At 39.9% G+C, this 20754-nt stretch overlaps 1 protein-coding gene across 1 annotated transcript; it reads right to left on the bottom strand.

Annotated features, from left to right (window-relative positions):
* Positions 1–17716: 17716 nt before the first annotated feature.
* Positions 17717–19679, bottom strand: LOC130738370 (gibberellin 20 oxidase 1-like). Its single transcript, XM_057590342.1, has 3 exons — positions 18947–19679; positions 18439–18760; positions 17717–18247 (listed from the first exon to the last, which is right to left on the bottom strand). Exons 1-3 carry the CDS (start codon positions 19495–19497, stop codon positions 17984–17986), a joined length of 1137 nt encoding a protein of 378 aa, XP_057446325.1. The 5' UTR covers positions 19498–19679; the 3' UTR covers positions 17717–17983.
* Between the last annotated feature and the right edge of the window lie 1075 nt (positions 19680–20754).

Raw genomic sequence — 20754 nt, 5'->3', positions numbered from 1 at the left:
ACAAAGGCTATAAATGTCTCACCACTGAAGGAAAGGTCATTATTACACGCAATGTTTTGTTTGATGAGACTGTTTCTCCTTTTCAGTTTCAAACATCAAAATCGTCATCTTATATATTGTTAGACTCTTCTCTACCTACAACTTCTGTTATTCCTCTCTTGCCTATTTCCAATGCTTCTCCCAATGTAATGCCACATGCTAATAGTGTTATGCCTACTGTTGCTACTAATGGTTCTGCACCTGTTGGGCAAACCACTGTTTCTGATTTTTCTCAACCAGCACAGAATTCTGGTGTTGTTCATGCTTCAGCACAACCTACTGAGCCTCCAGTGCCTCCCTCCTCTAATGTTCACTCTATGACTACCCGAGCTAAAGCAGGAATTCACCGACCAAAGGCTTATGCGGCATCCACTGCTCTTTCATCTATTCCTACATCAGCAAAGCAAGCTCTTTCCATTCCTCACTGGCATCAAGCTATGCAGGAGGAATATCAAGCCTTGATGAATAATAACACCTGGGAATTGGTTCCACTTCCCCATGGAAGGGATGCTATTGGGTGTAAATGGGTTTTCCGCACAAAGTATAACTCTGATGGTTCCATTAACAAGCATAAGGCTCGTCTGGTTGCAAAAGGATTTCATCAAACCGAGGGGTATGATTATACTGAGACATTCAGTCCAGTTGTTAAGCCTACCACCATACGAACAGTTTTGTCTCTAGCCCTTATGCATCAGTGGCCTATTCGACAATTTGATTTTAATAATGCATTCTTGAATGGGGAGCATGTTGAGGAGGTGTTTATGCAGCAACCTCCTGGATTCTCAAAGGGTTCTTCTCATTTAGTTTGCAAGCTAAAGAAGGCACTCTATGGCCTTAAACAAGCTCCACGTGCTTGGTTTGACAAACTCAGTTCTACATTGGCTCGTTTTGGTTTTCAAGCAGCTAAGTGTGATACTTCTTTATTTTGCAAGTTCACTAAATCAGAAACTCTCTATATTTTGGGGTATGTTGATGATATTATCATCACTGGCTCCTCTTCTACTGCAATTTCTTCTCTTATTGCTGATCTGAATGCAGTTTTTCCATTAAAAGACCTTGGTTCTTTGCACTACTTTCTTGGGATTGAAGCTACCCGCACTAAGGATGGAGGCTTGATTCTTAGTCAGACAAAATACATTAATGATTTGCTGATAAAAGCTAAAATGGACAGTAGCAACCCTTCTCCAACACCTATGACTTCTGGGCTAAAACTCTCAGCTAATTCTGGTGCTTTGTTTCCAAATCCTTCGCTGTATCGTTCAGTTGTTGGTGCTCTCCAATATGTGACTATCACCAGACCAGAGATTGCATTCCCTGTTAACAAGGTGTGTCAATTTATGCATTCACCTTTGGAACCTCATTGGCAAGCCGTCAAGCGTATTCTCCGCTATCTTCATGGTACTACAACACATGGTCTTTATCTTAGGCGTCCGTCGTCTATGTCCATTACTGCCTTTGCTGATTCTGATTGGGGTTCAGACCCGGATGATCGTCGCTCCACTTCTGGAATGTGTATCTACATTGGTGGCAATTTTGTATCTTGGGCAGCAAAGAAGCAAACTGTTGTAGCTCGCTCAAGCACAGAGGCTGAGTATCGCAGCTTAGCCTTGGTTATCACTGAGATTATGTGGCTTCGATCTCTTCTATCTGAGCTTCGGGTTCCTGCCCCCCCATCCTCTCTTATATACTGTGATAATCTCAGTGCTGTTCACCTTGCTGCAAATCCCATTCTTCATACAAAGACTAAGCACTTTGCTCTGTTTCTTCACTTTGTTCGAGAGCGTGTGGCTGATAAACAAGTGACTGTTGTGCATATTCCAGCACCATCTCAAATAGCTGACATTTTCACTAAACCTGTTTCCTCTACTTTGTTTCATTGTTTTAAGACAAAACTCAGAGTTTTGGCTAAGCCTACACCTGAGTTTGCAGGGGAGTGTAAGGAGAACTTAGGCAGTTAAGTTTGTTGAGTCTGTTAGTGAATCAGTTATGGTTCAGTTAGAATTAGTTAGGGTTTGTTATTCATTCAGTTGAGCTATTCACACTATATAAGTTAGTCATGTAATTGATGTAACCACCATTCAATTCATTCAATACAATTCATTCTCTCTCTAACTGATTCTCTCTCTAACTCTCTCTCTCTCTGAATCTCTGATACCTTTCAACCATTGTTGTTGCCAAAGAGAAGAGTAGAATCCAAATGGGAAAATGAGAAATCAATGCCATTTCCAAAGAAAAGAGAAGTAATGAAGAGATACCATTGTTATTGCCATTGGCATAGAGAGGAAGAACAACCAAAGGGGAAAGAAGAAGAAGCGCCGAACAAATCCCTCAGACTCAATCATCACCATAAATGGTCAAACAATGCAAATCCTTCTGACTTCATTGTCAAACTAGAGGGCCAAGTAACACAATCTCGCAGACTTCATTGTCACATGAGTGCCAAAAAATGTAAATTCCTCATGTTGTATCCTCACACCCGATGCCAAACAACACAATCCCTCAGACTCCATCGTCACAACAGAGGGCCATAGATCGATCACATTGTAATTGCCAAATTATGCTAAAGATAAGGAAGAAGAACCAATCATACTCATGCTCACCGTCATGGTTTGCCAAAGAGGAAGAAGAGAAGCTTATCATACTCATGCCCATCGTCATGATATGCCAGAGATGAAGAAGAATGATTTTTTCTTTTTTGATAAGCTATACGAAATATATTGAAGTGAAGTACAAGGGTACTTCAACCCAATACAGAATGAGAATAGGAGGAAAGGAAGAATGATGGCAAAGGTCATGGAGGATGATACTGCTCTAATACCATGTTAAAACTGAAAGAAATATGAATAATTGATTTTTTATAGGGGAAAATACAAACTTATATTTATAATAATGAGTAGAACACTAGTTCCGGTTAAATGAGGAAACTAAAAAAATACTCTTTATCACAATTAAATAAGAAAAAAATCAGTAATAATCTAAATTAACTTAATTACTCTATAACAAGACCAAGATATTATCAGATATTCTATGATATAATCAAGATATAAGATATCGTTTTCATATTTTAACAAATATAACCACATTTCTATATATCTTGTACTTATAATAATTTAACTAAGATATATCACTATGAAAACATATTAATGGTTAAAGTAGAATGAAACATTAATTACTACCCTTATACATCCTCTTTTACGGTTATGATTTTTTTTTAACAATTTTTAAGTGGGTGTATGAGAGTAATATATATGTACATCTTAGTAAGAGTTGTTATGAAAATGTGAATAAAAATAGTCTCAGCTAATTTCATTGATTGTTTTCTTACTTAGATGGCCGGTGTGGAATCTCCAAAGAGTGGTCTCATTATTGTGGGATCGCTATTTGTAGTCTTTTATATATTCTTAAAATATTGGCTTAATTGCACATTTGGTCCCCACATATATGTTTCTCACGATTCTGGTCTCCAACAAAAATCAATTGCATTACGCATCCCCGACGAATACCTCCTTTTGCATAATTGGTTTTCCGTCTAAAACTTAACGGTTTATTGATGAAGTGGCTTTTTTAATTTATATTTTAATTGAAAAATAATTTTTATTAAAGAACAAATCAAGAAATAATAAAAAAAAACATTTATGATGGAGATGAATTGCGGAAACCTCCCACTTTCCAGATTGCTATGGAGATTGCTAATGCAATTCATTTCCCAGATTAAGCCTAAATTAAACCAAATTTGGAAGATGGAGATTGCAATTCATTTTCCAGATTGCAAGAGATTGCTATGGAATTGCATTGAATAAAATGATTTAGAAAATTCACTCCCTCCACCAATCACCAATCCAGTAACCCAAAAACCCCTCTCCCAACATCAACCCAGAAAGCAACAACCGGTAACCTGTAAGACCCAGGATTTTAGAATTAAATAAATAATTAATTTTCAACTCACGCATAGGATTTTGTGTCAGCGTGAGGGGAACTTGACTTGTGTTTAATGTTTTGATTAGCGTTATGGAGAAGAAAGTTCAGGAAATGACTAAGAATAGTACTATAATCACTATAGGTTATAGAACGAGCTTTATTCACTTTCGCCTAGGGCGAAAGCGTTAGTAAAAGGCTAATCCGCTCATAAAGCACTGTAGAAGCGGAATCCAAAAATATTCAGAGGATTATAAGAATTTCTCTTATTCCTTTCCCTGACGAGTGTTTCGACACGAAACCCTGGAATGTACGAACGTCCGATTCTAATTCTCGGAAGTTTGCTGAAACCAAAACCCTGATACCTCAAGAAACCTAGAATAAACGGTTGATGAAGACTTTTTCTATTCGGAGCTTCAAACAAAGATTCCACACGCGTACACCCATTTCTTTCAATGTTTCCAATCTTTCTTCAGAAAGAAGTTTTCTCATCCGACATCAACTGCAAAAAGTAGTTTTTCGGGTAAAATAGATTTACACCGACTTTGGATCGTTTGTCTTAATTCCAAGAAACCTATTTTGAGTTATGGAATTCTGTCGCCATAACCTATCTTAGAATTCACAGAGGATGGCACAGGAGAAATCGGAATCGCGAAATTTTCATTTTTCCGCATTTTCCATTTTCTATAAATAGCTTGAAAAATGAAAAAAAAAAAAAACAAAAATCTCACCAACACACACACCCAAACCCGCGACCAAGGAGGAAGGAGGAGGAGAAGAGTTTTTCGCCGATTCTTGCCTGATCGTCCCACTGTTCGTTGCTACGCGTAGGCCTCGAGGTACTGTTGCTTTTCCTTACCTCTGATCGTAAATTCTGTCGCTTTTCTCTATGTCTTTCTGTGCTCAAAGTTTGAGCTTTTTGTAAAACTGTCCAAATAACTTGATTTCTCTGTCTAAACTTATTCCCTGCGTGCCCCTGAGCATGTTTAGCGGATTACATTTCGCCGAATCTTGTCGTATCGCCGTCGAATTTCAATTCTGCTTGAAATACCCATTTTTGGCTAAAGTTTCATCCTTTGGGCTTAAAACCCTCGACTGAGCTTAGCGTTAGTAGGATTAGTCGTCATAATCGTCGTTGGTATCGACCCCATCTAATTTGTTTTTCGAAATTCTGATTTTGAGTTTTCGAGCTAAAAATATTGACCAAAATACCCCTGCGACAGTTTTCGACCCGATAATTTTTCTGAGAGTTTCCCTGGCCTAGATATCGCCTAAGAATACCTAGGAATTGATTTAGATCGAAGAAAAAGTTCGGAAACCCTATTTTTGAGAGTGGCCGAAACCTATTTGTTAGGGTACCGTGTCCAAAAGTAATTTTTGGGTCTCTATGACCTGAGCCATTACGTAGCTCTTTCGATTGTCGAAAGTTTGGCTCCGGTTTCGTGTCATTCCGAGTTCTGTAGCTCGAGTTATGCTCGTTTAAGCGAACGAAGTCTCCGTTGTCAATTTGTGCTTAAATAGGAACTCTGAAGCTTTAAAAGCTTTCTTTACGATTTCGATTAGTGTTATTAGATAGTGTTGTTTCTAGTGAGGCTGTGTTGATGATTGTGTTTCCTTGTTCTAGGTTCACAACTTTCATGCCCAACTTCTACTCACGAAGGTAAGGGTAACTCAGTTTTAGCGTGTCCTTGAGTCTTGCCTGCTTTTATCGCACTGCATGCGTTTGAGATGAAGATGTTTATATTGATTGGCATTGGATTATGATTATTATGCTTGCAATGTTGTATGCTTGCTTATGTTGACTGTTTATGAGGCTTGTGCCAAATGTTTTTTGAAGGCTCCGGCCGAGTAAACTTATTGAGACGTGTGTCTCCGTTTTCTGAGAGCCTTCGGCCGTTTACTGATTTCTGTCATTACTGCTTTCTAGTGGATTGGACATGGTTATGTTTTACAGCACTGAATTATTATTTCATCGCTCAGTAGAGCTTGATGTGTTTGTGCGAATGTTGTGATTATGAATAACATGTAGTTACTCTGAATTGACTATTGGATTGGGAGTTGTTGTCTGACTTGGCATATAAGGCTTAAGTAGAAAGTGGCGATCAGGAGGTGTGGTCCTATGATTGTCCCGTCTTGTGAGACGTCATAAGTGGCGATGAGGAGGTGTGGTCCTATCATTTTCCCGTCCTTTGTGACGCTAAGTGGCGATCAGGAGGTGTGGTCCTATGATTGTCCCGTCTTGTGAGACGCTATAAGTGGCGATGAGGAGGTGTGGTCCTATGATTGTCCCGTCTTGTGAGACGGCATAAGTGGCGATGAGGAGGTGTGGTCCTATCATTGTCCCGTCTTGAGAGACGATATTGATCGATCCATTTTGTTAGCAGCATATAGTTGCATTATAGGAAACTAACACCTGACCCTATGTTGTTGGATTCTAGTTATTGGTTTATTGATATCTGATTTGATGTTATATTGTTGAGGTTATTATTATCTGAGTTAATCTATGTGTAAGTTGTTGATATATGAGTTGAGTTATGTTGCTAGTTATTTACCATGCCATGTAATTAAATTTGAACAGCATGATTTTCCCTTTTATACATGGTAATTGCATGGAGTTAACCCTTTATATTTGCTACTTGTTGTTTGGGCGCTTAACGCTATTAGGCGATGGAGATCCTTCCGCCGAGGCTTAGCTGCTCGAGTTGGAGATCGAGTTGTAAGCGGTGGAGTAGAGGTGTGAGAAGCAACTTTGCTTCTCTTCTTGTGGATTATGTTTGAGTCTCTCTTTCTATATGAGAACCCTGTTATTAAAGCCTTGCTTCCGCCACTTTTAAAGTGCGCATGTTTATTCTGAACCTTACTTATGGTGTTGTAAACTATTATTACTATATATCGGGAAACAGGTTATTTAAATAAAGTTATCATGTGTTTCCAATCCTATGGTATTCATTTTCAATTTCAAAAAAATACCCTTGGATTTTAGGGATTGCAGAATAGTCCTTAGACTTTGTTAGGTTACTAATGTGATTCCTCAGTTGAGAAATTGGGGCGTTACATAACCCCTCCCCCCACACCAACCCAGAAAATAAACTTCTTCCATGATCATGCTTGAGATGAATCCTCAAAAACGACGTCTTCTAGTCCTGCTTCTGCTTCCGCTTCTCCTCCTCTTCCATTTCCCCTCTCTCTGCAAAACCCAGAATCACAAATCGCACCGCGCCACTAGATCGAAAGATGCAAGTACCAGATCTGAGCTTTATCGCTTCAAAGGTAGAAGCTTTGTTCAAAGGGGTTTTGATCCTGGGTTTTGTTCAAAGATTTGTCTCCATCTGAAGCCCTCTTTCTCCTCGCTAAATCGTTGGATCTGAATAGTGATGACATCAAAGCAAGAACCTCATGCGGATGTTGGTCAGAAACCCAATTAATGTGCGTGAAGAAGGATCAACGATGGGAGTGGTGGTGCTGGCTTGGGTTGTGGATCATATCAGAAGCAAAGGGTCCATTGGTGGTGAAGATGGAGATGAAGTATTTGTTGTGGAAGAAGAAAGAATCTAAAGTAGGGGCATGGTGGGTGAAAAGAAGAAGAAGAAGAAGAATCCGAAGCAACAGAGGCACAGTGGAAGTGAAAGGGAATAAGAAGAATATATATGGATATTTAGAACTTTAGATTTTTGGCTTTTGATTATTAAGATCAAGTTGTTGGCAAAATGATTAGGATTGAGGTTCTAGATCTTGGTTTATTAATTTGAGTACTGAAAAAAAAGATGATGATGGGATGGAGAAGATGAAGATGTTAGTGAGATGATAAAGGAGATGAAGATGTTTTGATATCCTGGGTTTAACTTCACCATGTTTTTTTTTCTCTTATTTCTGAGTTTGTTCTTTAATAAAAATTACTTTTCAATTAGAATATAAATTTAAAAAGGCTAGGTCAGCAAAAAACGTTAAGTTTTAGACGGAAAACCAAATATGCAAACAGAGGTATTTGTCGGGGACGCGTAATGCAATTGATTTTTGTTGGGAACCAGAATCATGAGAAACGTATATGTGGGGGAACAAATGTGCAATTAAGCCTAAAATTTTAAAAACAATTACTTTGAAGTCAATAAAGTAAAAAGTAATGAGGGAAGACGATATTTTGCAAATAAAGAATAACAATCAGGGCTAGTGAAGGTAGTGAAGTCGTAATTGAAGGTGCATCTTAATGTCTTTCATATCGAAGTATGCAAATGAAAAAATAAATTGGACAAATTGCGAGGGATCAAATAAACTCAACATTGATTCCCTGAAAGCAAAGGCATATGAGATTGCTAAATGTTTGAGAGTTGCTCTATTCAATCCTTATCCTTCCACTTGTTGCTGGATATCTCGTTCAACAAGAGAATCATTCATGATGAAGAGGATGATCTTTGAAAAGAGCCTTGCCTCCTTAAAGGAGTCTGGATCGCCAACACCTCCCTTACAACCAGTGACCGATCAACGCCACACACCCTTCTCTCCTTCACGCCCATACATCTATAATAAGATTTCTGAAAATAAAACCTCGTTTCAAAATCTAGATGTTTCACGCCGGAGCCCCAAGTGGCAGACCCGGTAGCATATCTTCCCGAGTAAATTTTTCCAGCGACACAGACAGAATGCCACTCCACCATGCACCCTGGTGCCATCAAGGGCTTTAATGGTTGAAGAAGCGTTCTTCCCAAACAGAAATCGAAGGAATCCAAAGCGAAAAAAAAATCCCCCAAGCCTGTTCTTCTGTTGAATAAACACATTTTAAATCTCGTCATGTTTCTCGAACAACTCTTGGATTTAATGTAACTGTCTCATTTTTTGGATTTAGAATTCATTTGTTCATTAAAGGCCTATGGACATAAATACTTTTAAATAGGTTCTAAATGCTTGTGGTCATAAATACTTTTAAATAAGTTGAACTCTTTACAAGAATAAGGTCCACACAGCTTATAGCTTGTATGAGCTCTCTTAAAACCTTAGATAAGTGTTCTTCTAATAAAGCCTTGATGGGGAGTGAAGGGTAGTCCAGAAAAACCTAAGGCACATGTGATTTGAACTTTCCCAATTATATGCTATGTTTTGTTGTTTTTCCACCTATGTGTGACTTTTTCTACTTTCAACAATAACATTAGTGATTAAAATTAAGCATGGAAACAAAACTGTGAGAAATGAAATTTACCCAAAAATATGATCCAGGCAGTCCTTGTAGTCTTGTACCAAACTCTCAAGCGTGATGGACTTACATGAGGACTACCTTTCAGAGTGCTGACACAAATTGCATTTGCATATCGTACCCAAGACCCAAGATGGTGTTTCTCTTGTGATGTGAGATGTGACAAAAGCAGAGAAAACAGAACATAGGATAAGAAAAATTTGGATGAGATAAATTAGTACTTAAATGGGGACCCCGAGAGATCCTTTTATTTACCATCTTTGATTTGTTTTACATTTTCATTTTATTCCTTAAGAGTATAATGATTAAAATATCATGAGAAGAATGTTGCAGCATCTCAAGACAGTAATGAGTATTCCCTTGCATTGTAAAACATACAAGCCTCCAAAGTCCAGGTATGAAAATTCACAACAATAGAACCAAAAAACAACTGCTTCCAGTTGCAGAATATTTATGCATGAGTTACAATATAGATCTCTGCCAATTCTCAATGGATTTTAGCTCCTTATTGCTCCGAATCATTCAAATTTGTGGGCCAGTTGATTTTTTGTTTGTATTTGCTGGGTTTTAACCTTACCCTCAAATAGTTCCAAGACCAACAAAGATAGAGAAAGTCTATTGGCTGATGCATGAGAGTTTTGTGAGGTATGATTTAGAAGCTATAAGCATCACTATATTTTATTAACTTAACTGCTAATCAGGATTCATTAGGTGTTAAACCTTATTTTCTTGGAATGAATCAAACAACTGTGGCATAAAAATAATTCTGGAAATTCAAAACTAGGAATATGCAGAGGTTCTAAAATGTGGAATCTCAGTTGTAAGCAATTGTTTACATTCGAAACTGTCTTTTGCTTGTAGTAGTGAAGGATTACATGGAAACTTGTTCTAATTATTATTTACATACAAGTTGATCAAATAGTTCAATATAAGAAAATTATTTGTAAATATTCGTATAAATAATGCATACATTTAGAGCGAGAAAGAAATAGAAGTGAAGTAAGCAACTGATGTGATATATATATAACAAATATGATAATAAAAGAGATAAAGCGAAAACATTAATAATTTGTATGCCACAAGTAGGTACTATTTCATACGGTTACCTTTGTGGCGGTTTTGACCCCACAAAAATGATCAAAATAGTCTCTAGATTTGTGAAGGATTACATGAAAGCTGTATTATAATTATTTCCATACAAATTGATCAAATAGTTTAATATGATAATTTTTTTAGTAAAGACCCGATTCGCATAGTGTAGATATTCTGAGTGAAAAAGTAAAGAAGAGCAAGCAGATGTAATATATGACGTACGTGATAATAATAGATAGATAAAGAGAAAATATTAATGATTGTGTCCCACTAAATAATACATATCATCTCATACACCCATTTATGTGCGGTTTTTTACTACCACAAAAGTTTATTAGAGTGATATGTATTATTTAGTGTTCATACATGTATAAGAGGTAAAGAAAAAAATGAAGTGTATATAGATTCTGCACTATTTAGGTGTCTATTTATTATTACCGTAAATATATTTAATATCACTGTGTACCTAGGATTATGTTAAATTATTGAGTTATAGTATATTAACACTTCACTTTTTCTTTCATCTCATTTTCATTTACTTTCTCCTCCTATCTCTTATTTTTGGGTTAAATATGTTTTCAGCCGCTCTAAAATAGGGTTGTATTGTATTTTGTCACTAAAAAAGAAATAATAACTTTCAGTCCCCAAACATTAATCAAAAAGTGGAAGTTAGTCCTTGCGGTGTATTTTGTGGCGGTTTAAATGGTCTCTAATGTATTTTGTGGCGGTTAAAAACCCTAACTAATGTACAAAAATCATCACAAAAAGAACCGTAGGGACTAATTTCACATATTTTATGAATATTGGGACTAAAAGCTATGCATTTTTTTGGAAGGATCAAATCCACTTCACCTTTATTTTACAAGGATTAATAACATATTTAATCTTTTTTTCATATCATATCACTTATCATATTTATCATTTTTCTCTCTTTTTAACTCTCCTAATCTCAGTGAATTTTAGTGCGAATGAACTTCTATGCTAAATCACTTCATGAGTAATTTAAACAACCATGTTTACATAGACATGGGATATTTATTTTATTCATGTGACTCCCCCAAGTAGTTTTATTAGTAAATATAGGTAACATACAATTTTTGGTGGATATTCATTAAACATACATTTGTATTAGGATTTTATTCTCAATTATAATTCTTTGTGATTGTTTTAAATTGCCACAAAACATTGTATGCGTTAAAAAACTTCCACAAAAACGTATGCCTAATGAATGTGCACAAAAAGATATCTAAGTACTATATATATCTTACAGAATGAGTGTACGGAGGAATAGTTTAGCTAGTGACTTTCATTTACTATTTTCATTTCTTATTTATTCATTCATTCTGATTCTAGTGACAGGAACGAATAATGGGAAAAAAGTATTTGGCTACTACCTCTTTGAAGCATACAAGAGGTGAATACAATAATCTAAAGGTGAAGAATTATGGAATTTCTTATGGATTATTGAATGGTATTAACTATATCGTAGTCATAATCAAGAGGCAATTAAAGGTTAAATTTTATTATCATGTTGATTTAATGATAAAAGCACGGACAAATAAAACAACACTAACGATGGAGTGTGAGTCATCGGCTTTCTCTCCCATGGGAGGAGGCAGCCCGAAGCCGCCGGATGACGGCACCCAAGCCCAGCGTACATCATTCAAGGATAAGCTCATGGGGGGACAACCTGTCCCTCCTCCTCAGCAGTTTGAGGACCTGATTGATAAGGGTACAATGAAGGTGATCTATGTCAATGACAATCCACTATTGCCTAAAATAGTGGTGGAACGGGAGGTGATTGAAAGCATGTGTTCTCCATGGGAGAACTCACTAGTGATTACACTACTGGGAAAGAAGCTGGGTTACAGAACAATGAAGGCCAAATTAACAAGTTTATGGAGGCCTGCAGGAGAGTTTGATCTCATGGATGTGGACAATGGCTTCTACATGGTCAAATTCGATAGAGAGGCAGATAAAGAAAAAGTCATGGGAGGAGGGCCATGGATGGTCTTTGATCACTACCTGGCGGTTTCCACATGGAGCCCGGAATTCATCTCCCCGGCAGCGCGAGTTAAGAAAACGTTAGCTTGGATTCGAATTCCTGGGTTGAATGTGGTGTTCTACAATGAGAGCTATCTACTATCAGCGGCTCGAGCCATTGGCAAACCAGTTAAACTGGATAGGAGCACACTCAAGGCGGAGAGAGGCAGATTTGCTAGAATTTGTGTTGAGCTTGACCTGAACAAGCCGGTGGTGGGTAAAATCTGCCTAGAGGACTACTGGTACAACATTGAATACGAGGGCCTCCATGTGATCTGCACGCGTTGTGGATGCTATGGCCATAGAAGCAGGGAATGCAGTGGCCCGGCAACACCAGCAGGAAAACCTACGCCGGCGCCGGCTGCAGCCGGGGCAGTGGAGGCTCAGAAGGCCACAGGGACGGCGGATGAGATGATGGGGTCAATGGACGTCCAAATTGATGACCAGCCGTTACAAGAGAAGGCAGTTACGGACTCCGGAATTATTGAGGATACAGGCATTCATGAGGCAATTCAAACGGAGAAACAGGCTCTGAATGGCAATGATGAGCAAGAGGTGGAGCCCTTGGGTACGTGGATGACGGTTACGAGGAAAAAGAAAAATCAGAAAAAGCCAACGACCCAGGTATCCAACATGGCGGCAGGGAATATTCCTGGGAGATAAAAAAATAACGCACAACCTAGGAATAAAGAAGGTGGGGCCGCGGCCAAAGGAACACATGGCAAACAAAACGGCAACCAAGGCAGGAAAGGACAAGGAAAGGAGCAAATTAAAGAGGGAATAGTCAAAGATTCCAAGGGAAAAGGCAATGGAATTCAAGACACCAATGATGAGAAATTAAAGACCAATGATGAGCAGTCAAGGACCAATGATGAGGGGAAGAAAACAAGGGACGTTGGCAATGCTATTGCAATCTTGTCTCCTGGAGTTTTTCAATTCCAATCAATTGGTGGGCCCAGTGACCAAACATTAGGATTTAACAAAAAACGCAGATTCCGAGGGGAAGATTGGGACCGTGGAGGACAAGGTTTTAATGTTGAATCCAATCAGGGTCCAAGTACCATAAATGTCTCTAATGAACGGCATGCAGATGCAATGGTAGTGTTTGATGATAACACTAAGAACCAGCTATTACTGGAAGGAGCTGAGCCAGGGCTCGTGCAGATTTCAAATGCAATTGTCATTAATGACTGATTGGTCCTTTGTCTATGGGGCCAAGGGGACAACCCCTAATTTTCCAAACATTGTTTTAATGATTGGTTTTGATGATTTCAAAATAGTATCTTGGAATGTGAGAGGTGCTTTACATGAGCATGGGAAACTTGCTATGCGAGACATTGTTCGTAGCAAAAAGCCAGATGTGGTTATCCTGTTAGAAACCAAATGCCAGTTCAGGAGAGCAAATAGATTCTGGTCCTCTCTTGGCTTTGCTCCTATCTTCATTGAGGAGGCCAGGGGCTTCAGTGGTGGGATCTGGGTGCTAGCTAACAAAGGCTCTAATATGAACTTCAGAGTCATTGACACCTATCAACAAGTAGTGACCTTTGAGATTTGGAAAGCAAATTTCTCATGGGTTTGCAGTGCTGTGTATGCCTCACCTATTCCGGTTCAGAGAGAAGGTTTGTGGGATCACCTTCTTCTCCTTCGTAGCTTGTCTAGCCTTCCTTGGCTGCTCTTAGGAGACTTTAATGAAATTCTTCTGCCTTCTGAAGTCCGGGGGGGTGAATTCATTCCTAGTAGAGCTGATCACTTTGCGTCTATCCTTGAAAGGTGTAACCTCATGGACCTGGGTTCTGTGGGCCGTAAGTTCACATGGTTCAGAAAGGTTCAAAATAGATTAACCGTGTCCAAGCGGTTGGACAGAGCGTTGGGAGATGTTGATTGGCGGATGGCGTTCCCTGATGCGTTTGTGGAGGTCCTTAATAGGGTGCACTCTGATCATAGTCCTCTTCTTCTTCACTGTGGGATCACCTTGTCTTCTGCTCAGGACCGGCCATTCCGCTTCCTTGCTGCCTGGGCGGAGCACTCCCAATTTGAATCAGTTGTCGAGAATGCTTGGCGGTCGGGGGAGGAGAGAATGCACCATAAGCTTGCCAGGGTCCAGAAGGCGTCTCAAGAGTTCAACAAGGAAGTCTTTGGCAACATTTTCAGAAAGAAGAGGCATATTGAAGCCCGCCTTCGTGGAGTCCAACGAGAGCTTGACTTGAGAGTCACATCGGACATGGTCCTCTTTGAGGCTGATTTGCAGCGTGATTACAGGAGTATTCTCAGGCAAGAAGAGCTCCTTTGGTACCAGAAAGCTAGAGACAATAGGGTGCGGTTTGGAGACCGTAATACGGCGTACTTCCACACCCAAACTATTGTTAGAAGAAAGAGGAATTTCATCCACCATCTTAAGTTGCAAAATGGTGAGTGGTGCTCCGAGGCGGAGGTCCTTAAGCAGGAGGTGCAGGGTTTTTTCACCAATCTTTTTGCGGCGGGCCCTCCTCTAATGGGGTCGGTCCTTACCCATACCCGCTTTCCTTGTCTTTCTGAGGCGGCGAGGGATCTTCTTGTGCAATCAGTGGGAAAAGAGGAAGTCAGAGAGGCCCTAATGAGCATGAAATCTTACACAGCTCCTGGTCCGGATGGCTTCCAGCCATTCTTTTATAAGAAATATTGGAACCATGTTGGTGACACCTTGTGGAAGATGGTGAGAGATGCATTTCAGGGCGGAGTGGTTGAGGAAGAACTCATGGAAATTCTGGTGGTCTTAATCCCAAAAGTTGATCACCCCACTACTGTCAAAGAATTCCGACCTATAAGTTTGTGCAATGTTACTTACAAGTTGATCACCAAAGTGTTGGTCAATAGGCTGCGGCCATTCCTGCATGATTTGATTGGTCCAATGCAGAACAGCTTCATCCCGGGGAGAGGAACGATGGATAATGCCGTCCTTGCTCAAGAAATTATTCATCACATGGCACACTCTACAGCTAAGAGTGGTAAGGTGGCCTTCAAAATTGATCTGGAGAAGGCATACGATAGTGTCTCCTGGGATTTCTTAAAGGAGACGTTGGAGTATTTTAGGTTCCCGGAACCCATGATCCGGCTCATTATGTGTTGTGTCTCCTCCTCTCAAATTTCAATCCTTTGGAATGGCTCGCGTCTACCAAAGTTTAAGCCGGGGAGAGGGCTTCGACAAGGAGATCCTCTATCACCTTATCTTTTTGTCCTTTGCATGGAGCGTCTATCGGTTTCTATTCAGAGCTTGGTAGATGATGGAGTGTGGAAGCCAATAAGGATATCTAGAGATGGCCCGCCAATCTCTCATCTCTTCTTTGCTGATGACGTGTTGCTTTTTTGTCAAGCTTCAAGAAATCAGGTTAATCTTCTTGCTTCCACTATGAAATCCTTTTGTGATAACTCTGGCCTCAAGATTAACGTGAGTAAATCCAAAGCTATCACTTCAAAGGGTGTTGCTGAGGATGTTAAAGCGGAGATCTCTAATATTGCTCCTATCCCCTTCGTCAACGACCTGGGTAAATACTTGGGCTTCCCTCTCAAAGGAGGTCGTGTTCAACGGAGAAGCTTTGATTTCCTCCTAGAGAATATTCAACGGAAGATGGGCTCTTGGAAGATGAACATGTTGAACCTAGCAGGAAGGGTTTGCCTTGCTAAATCAGTCATAGCCTCCATTCCAACTTATACTATGCAGGTTTTCAATCTTCCTCGCTGTGTGACAGGTCGCATCAACAAGATCACGCGTTCCTTTATTTGGGGGAGCAAGGAGGGAGCGCGAGGTTGGCATCTTGTGGGATGGGGCAAGGTAACCAGGCCCAAGAACGAAGGAGGTTTGGCTCTTCGTGATATGAACCAGGTCAACACAGCACTGCTTGGCAAAGCTATATGGAGCATCTTCCATAATCCTCAAAAGCTGTGGGTCCAAGCCCTTAAACATAAATACTTGAGTAAATCTTCTATTTTGCAGGTCCAAGCTAAGCCATCAGATTCTCATGTGTGGAAGGGGCTGCTCAAAGCTAGAGACCAGTTGAAGTCAGGCTTCCAGTATCGTTTAGGTGAGGGTAATACCTCACTGTGGTACGCTGATTGGAGCGGCAACGGAAACTTGGCAAACCAGATACCGTATGTTGACATCCACGACACCGATTTAGCCTTGAAGGACATCATCGCTGGTGGAGTGTGGAATCTTGATCGCCTCCTTACTGCCATGCCCACTGACTTCCTCCAGCAGCTGCAGCGTATAGAGCCGCGAGTTACCCAGGGGCGGCGAGATACTTGGATTTGGAAACCCAGTGACAAGGGTTGCTACACGGTCCGGGACGCTTACCTTTGGCTGAGAAACCAGGCCCAGCCGCCGGCAACAACGTCAGAGGATTGGCGCTGGATTTGGCACACGAAAATCCCAGAGAAAGTGCGTCTTTTTATCTGGTTGGTGATGCATAACTCTATTCAAGTGAACCAATATCGCTTCAAGTGCAATTTGACGGACTCACCGGCCTGCGGAAGGTGCTCAGCGATGGAGGAAGACATTATCCACTGTCTTAGAGACTGCCCACACTCTAGGGAAATTTGGAGAATGGCAGGAGCCCTGAGGTGGCCGGGTTTTCTAGCTCAAGACTACAGACATTGGGTGCGGCGTCAAGCTCAGGGGGTGCACGGCGTGAAATTCATGCTCTGCCTCTGGGGAATCTGGAAGTGGAGAAACAACATGGTTTTTGAACCATCTCCTTGGCCCCTCCAAGAAGCATGGCGGCGCATTTGCCATGAGCATGATGATACCGTAAAAGCCATGGATAGAGGCCTTCAACCGACGGAAGTAGGGTGGCTCTGCAGTAGATGGAAGCTGCCACCAACGGGTTATGTTAGTCTGTGTGTGGATGGTAGCTATCGAAGCCATGAGCATTGTATGGGGGCAGGAGGGTTGCTGCGGGATGAGCTAGGGCAGTGGGTGAGAGGTTTCCAGGCTTTCCAAGCAGGAGGGAACCCACTGTTATCAGAAGCTTGGGCCTTGAAATTAGGATTACAGATAACTTGGGATGCAGGCTTCAGAGATGTGATTTGCAATTTGGATTGTGGTGAGCTTCTAAAATCCTTGGGAGAGGTTGACAGCAGACGTTTCCTCCCTATCTTGGATGATATTATTCAGTTATTAGATAGACCGTGGAGAGTCTCTTTGAGTGCCTTCAGCCGTGATTGTAACATGCCTGCTGACTGGTTAGCCAAAAGAGGAGCTTCGAACCCAGAACTGCCTTTTTGTCTGCTAGATACTCCGCCTATGGAGCTTGAAACCCTCATTATGAGGGATCGTTTGGCTGCGTTGTAGTTGTTCTTGTTGTTGTTTTTTTCCGATGTAACAAAAAAAGAATTTGGCCAATCCATTGAATTTTTTGCTTGGATTTGCCATCTAATAGGTCGTTATGCAAGTTAAACAAAAAGGGATTGCAAAGTTAATAACCTTTCTATATCATCCAAGAAATATTACAAAATTAGCTGGCGATTTTATCTTATTGATTCCTTATGACTATTTTATGTTCCCTCCTTTGTTCAAGACTCATCACCAGTGTGGCCCACTCAAAATATGAAGAAACTGTGTTTCTTCTTTCAATTTTGATTCCACCACCAAATTACACTTCGACCTGATTAACCACTTTCTTTATGTGGTCATCAATAGCTGATAGTGTGCCATCCATTCATGTGCTTTATATCTCAGGTCCTATTCTGTTGAAGCCAGTTGGTGAATGCCTCAAGTGTTTTCATGTCAGCTCTGTAATGTTTCTGAGTGAACTCAAGCAGCATAGGCCATGTAAAATCTGGGTAGGTCCTTGGAGTCAAATCATCCACCAATTCACTTGGTGGAGTAATCACCTTATCACCTTTTGGACACAAAAAGAAAGCAAGAGATTTTCTTGGTGTCTTGCTGTTTACCACTGCCCTATGCAAACAACTCTTGTATCTCCCATTTGAAAGAGCCTAATAAATTGAAAGTGAAACAAATGTTCAGTAACATCAAATATGAAATCAAGGGCCATAATTCAAGCTCATTGAAAATCAGTGTGAAACTAAAATCACAGTGGACAACCGTAAAAGCTAAGAAAAAATGCTTCTGTCCATCATGATTTTAGCTCACTGTCTAGAATTCATTCAAACACTAATAAGCTTACCATGAAGGTGTCACCAATGTTGACAACAAAGGCATTGAAATTTGGGCTAATGGAATGCCACTGATTATCAACAAAAACTTGCAGGCCTCCAACTTGGTCCTGGTGAAGAATGGTTAGAGATGTTGGATCACAGTGAGGTCCAGTGCCTAAAGTAAGGTCAGGTTTTTGACAAGGAGGGTAGTAATTGAGCCTCATTATTGACCTGTTCTCTTCAAAGAACTCTCTAAAACAGGATTTTTCAACTCCAAGGCTCAATCCAAGAAGCTCCATTATCCCCAAAGAAAGATTGCTCATGGCTTCACAGTACTCTTGATAAACATTCCTGTTTCACATGAAAACACACAATTTAGAACCAAGGCTAAGCATGAGGGAATTCTTTGAATTTATATTAGGCCTAACTCGGCCGCAAAAGCTAACTTAGGGGTGATGATTTTTTATCCTTTTAAACATTTATTTGACCATATCTTTAGTTAATGTGAGATTTCTCAACAGAAATCAATCCACTTACCCGAAATGCTCAAACTCTTCTCCCAATGTGTTATGAAGGTAGTCTTTGACAATAGGGGGTGAGTTTTCCTCAGCTGAGAATTGGAAGGAAAGTGTTTCTTTCCATGGAAGCTTGGAGGAAAATCTGCCAGTGAAGCTACTAGCATAACCACAGTGTTCCCCTGCTTTCCTCTGTGCTCTATGTTTCTGAGACAGGGGAATCTCGAAGAAATCATTCATATAGCTATGAGCATGAGAGATGAGCTCGGCTTCAATCCCATGATTCGCAACAAGAAAGAAACCGTGTTTTCCGCACGCCTCTCCTACGAGCCTCGCGGCTTCTTTCGTTGCGATAGGGTCGCCGGAGAGGAAGCCACCCAAGTCAATTAGTGGAACAACAAGTTCAGGGACAGTCATGCATGGCTTCTCTGAATCAGGCCAAATGAACTGCTTTGGGAGGTCTAGTTGGTGCCTGAGAAGTGAGGCATCAAAACCCAATGGTCCTTCATCTTCTTTGTGGTTCTTTGCTGGTTGAGGAATTGATTTTGTGGTTGTTATGCCCTCTATGGTCATTGTGTTAACAATGCAAAGCTAGTTTGTGAGTTGCAATTATAAAAATAACAACATAGGTGTGTTTGAATGAGAGGAATGGTGCAGAGAGAAACAGAGAGGGAGAGAGAGTGAGAAATATAAGGTCGAGAGAGTTAGAGCATAAAAGAAAAGCCAAGGGCGCTTATTGAGGAAATCAGTGGAAAAATCGGGTATTATATAGGCAGAGGGGCTAGCTCTCTCAATGTCAAAACTATGCAAATTAGCAACCTGTTTGTGTTGCTGACTTGCTGGGGTTTGAAGAGTTTATATTAGATTATTATTTTTTTTTTGAACTTGAGTTTATATTAGATTATTATAGTCTTAAATAAGTTTTTAACACCTCCTTTTATAGACAAATTTAGTTTTAAGAAAGATATATCAGTACATACATTTTGCGACACTTTATTGAATTAAAAATGTTTTAAGTTGTGTAAAATATAAGTGAATTAAATATGTCCTCAAATAAAATGATATTTAGTTCTTAACATTATTGAAATAAGTGAAGTCGATACATGTGGTAATTTTTATAGCGCATTTTTTTTGTATTAGCGGTGATTTGTAGCTGCCACAAAATGTACCGAAAATTAATTTCATTAATGTTAGGAAACAAAAAGCTATGAATTTTTTTAGGGATCAATTCAAATTCACTCATAGTGTCACATCTTCTCTTTTTCTATCTCTCACTAGTAGTCCATACTAATTAGGTGTAGTACACTAATTTTTATGATGCAAAGTTGCAAACCATATTACTGGATTCTAATTTAATGGACAATTTTTATTTGACTTTTTTTTATAATATTTCACTTGATGGTGCAGTTAACAAGGGATAATGTCACATTCCTACAGTAATCCTTCTCTTGCAAATCAAATTAATGGATTCTTCTTTTTATATAAGGGAATTTCACTCAATGAAATATTATCATTTTCGTGCTTGCTGTGGTATCTAAGTTAAATTCAGGTGTGGTACTTAAAATAAGTTGATTCAATAATAAAGATTCATATATCGGTTAAAATTTTAATTTTGTTCTATCGTAGTAATGTAGTGTTCTATTCTTAGAGACGTGAAATTTGCGATTTGTGTTTTCTGAGCTTTGTTCATCCATCAACCATGATCATTTGACGTGCATCTCCATCACCATCATTCTTTTCTACCACTTGCTGGACTGGGCGAGACCCCAGGGTCCCTCGCCCAGGAGACTCAGCCTTAGGCGCGGAACATGCCTGGACCTTGGGCCGCTC

This window comes from Lotus japonicus, chromosome 2 (genome assembly GCF_012489685.1).
Source record: "Lotus japonicus ecotype B-129 chromosome 2, LjGifu_v1.2".
In the NCBI taxonomy this organism is placed as follows: Eukaryota; Viridiplantae; Streptophyta; class Magnoliopsida; order Fabales; family Fabaceae; genus Lotus; species Lotus japonicus.
The sequence above is the reverse complement of the archived record's forward strand: the minus strand, read 5'-3'. Positions and strand labels throughout refer to the sequence as shown.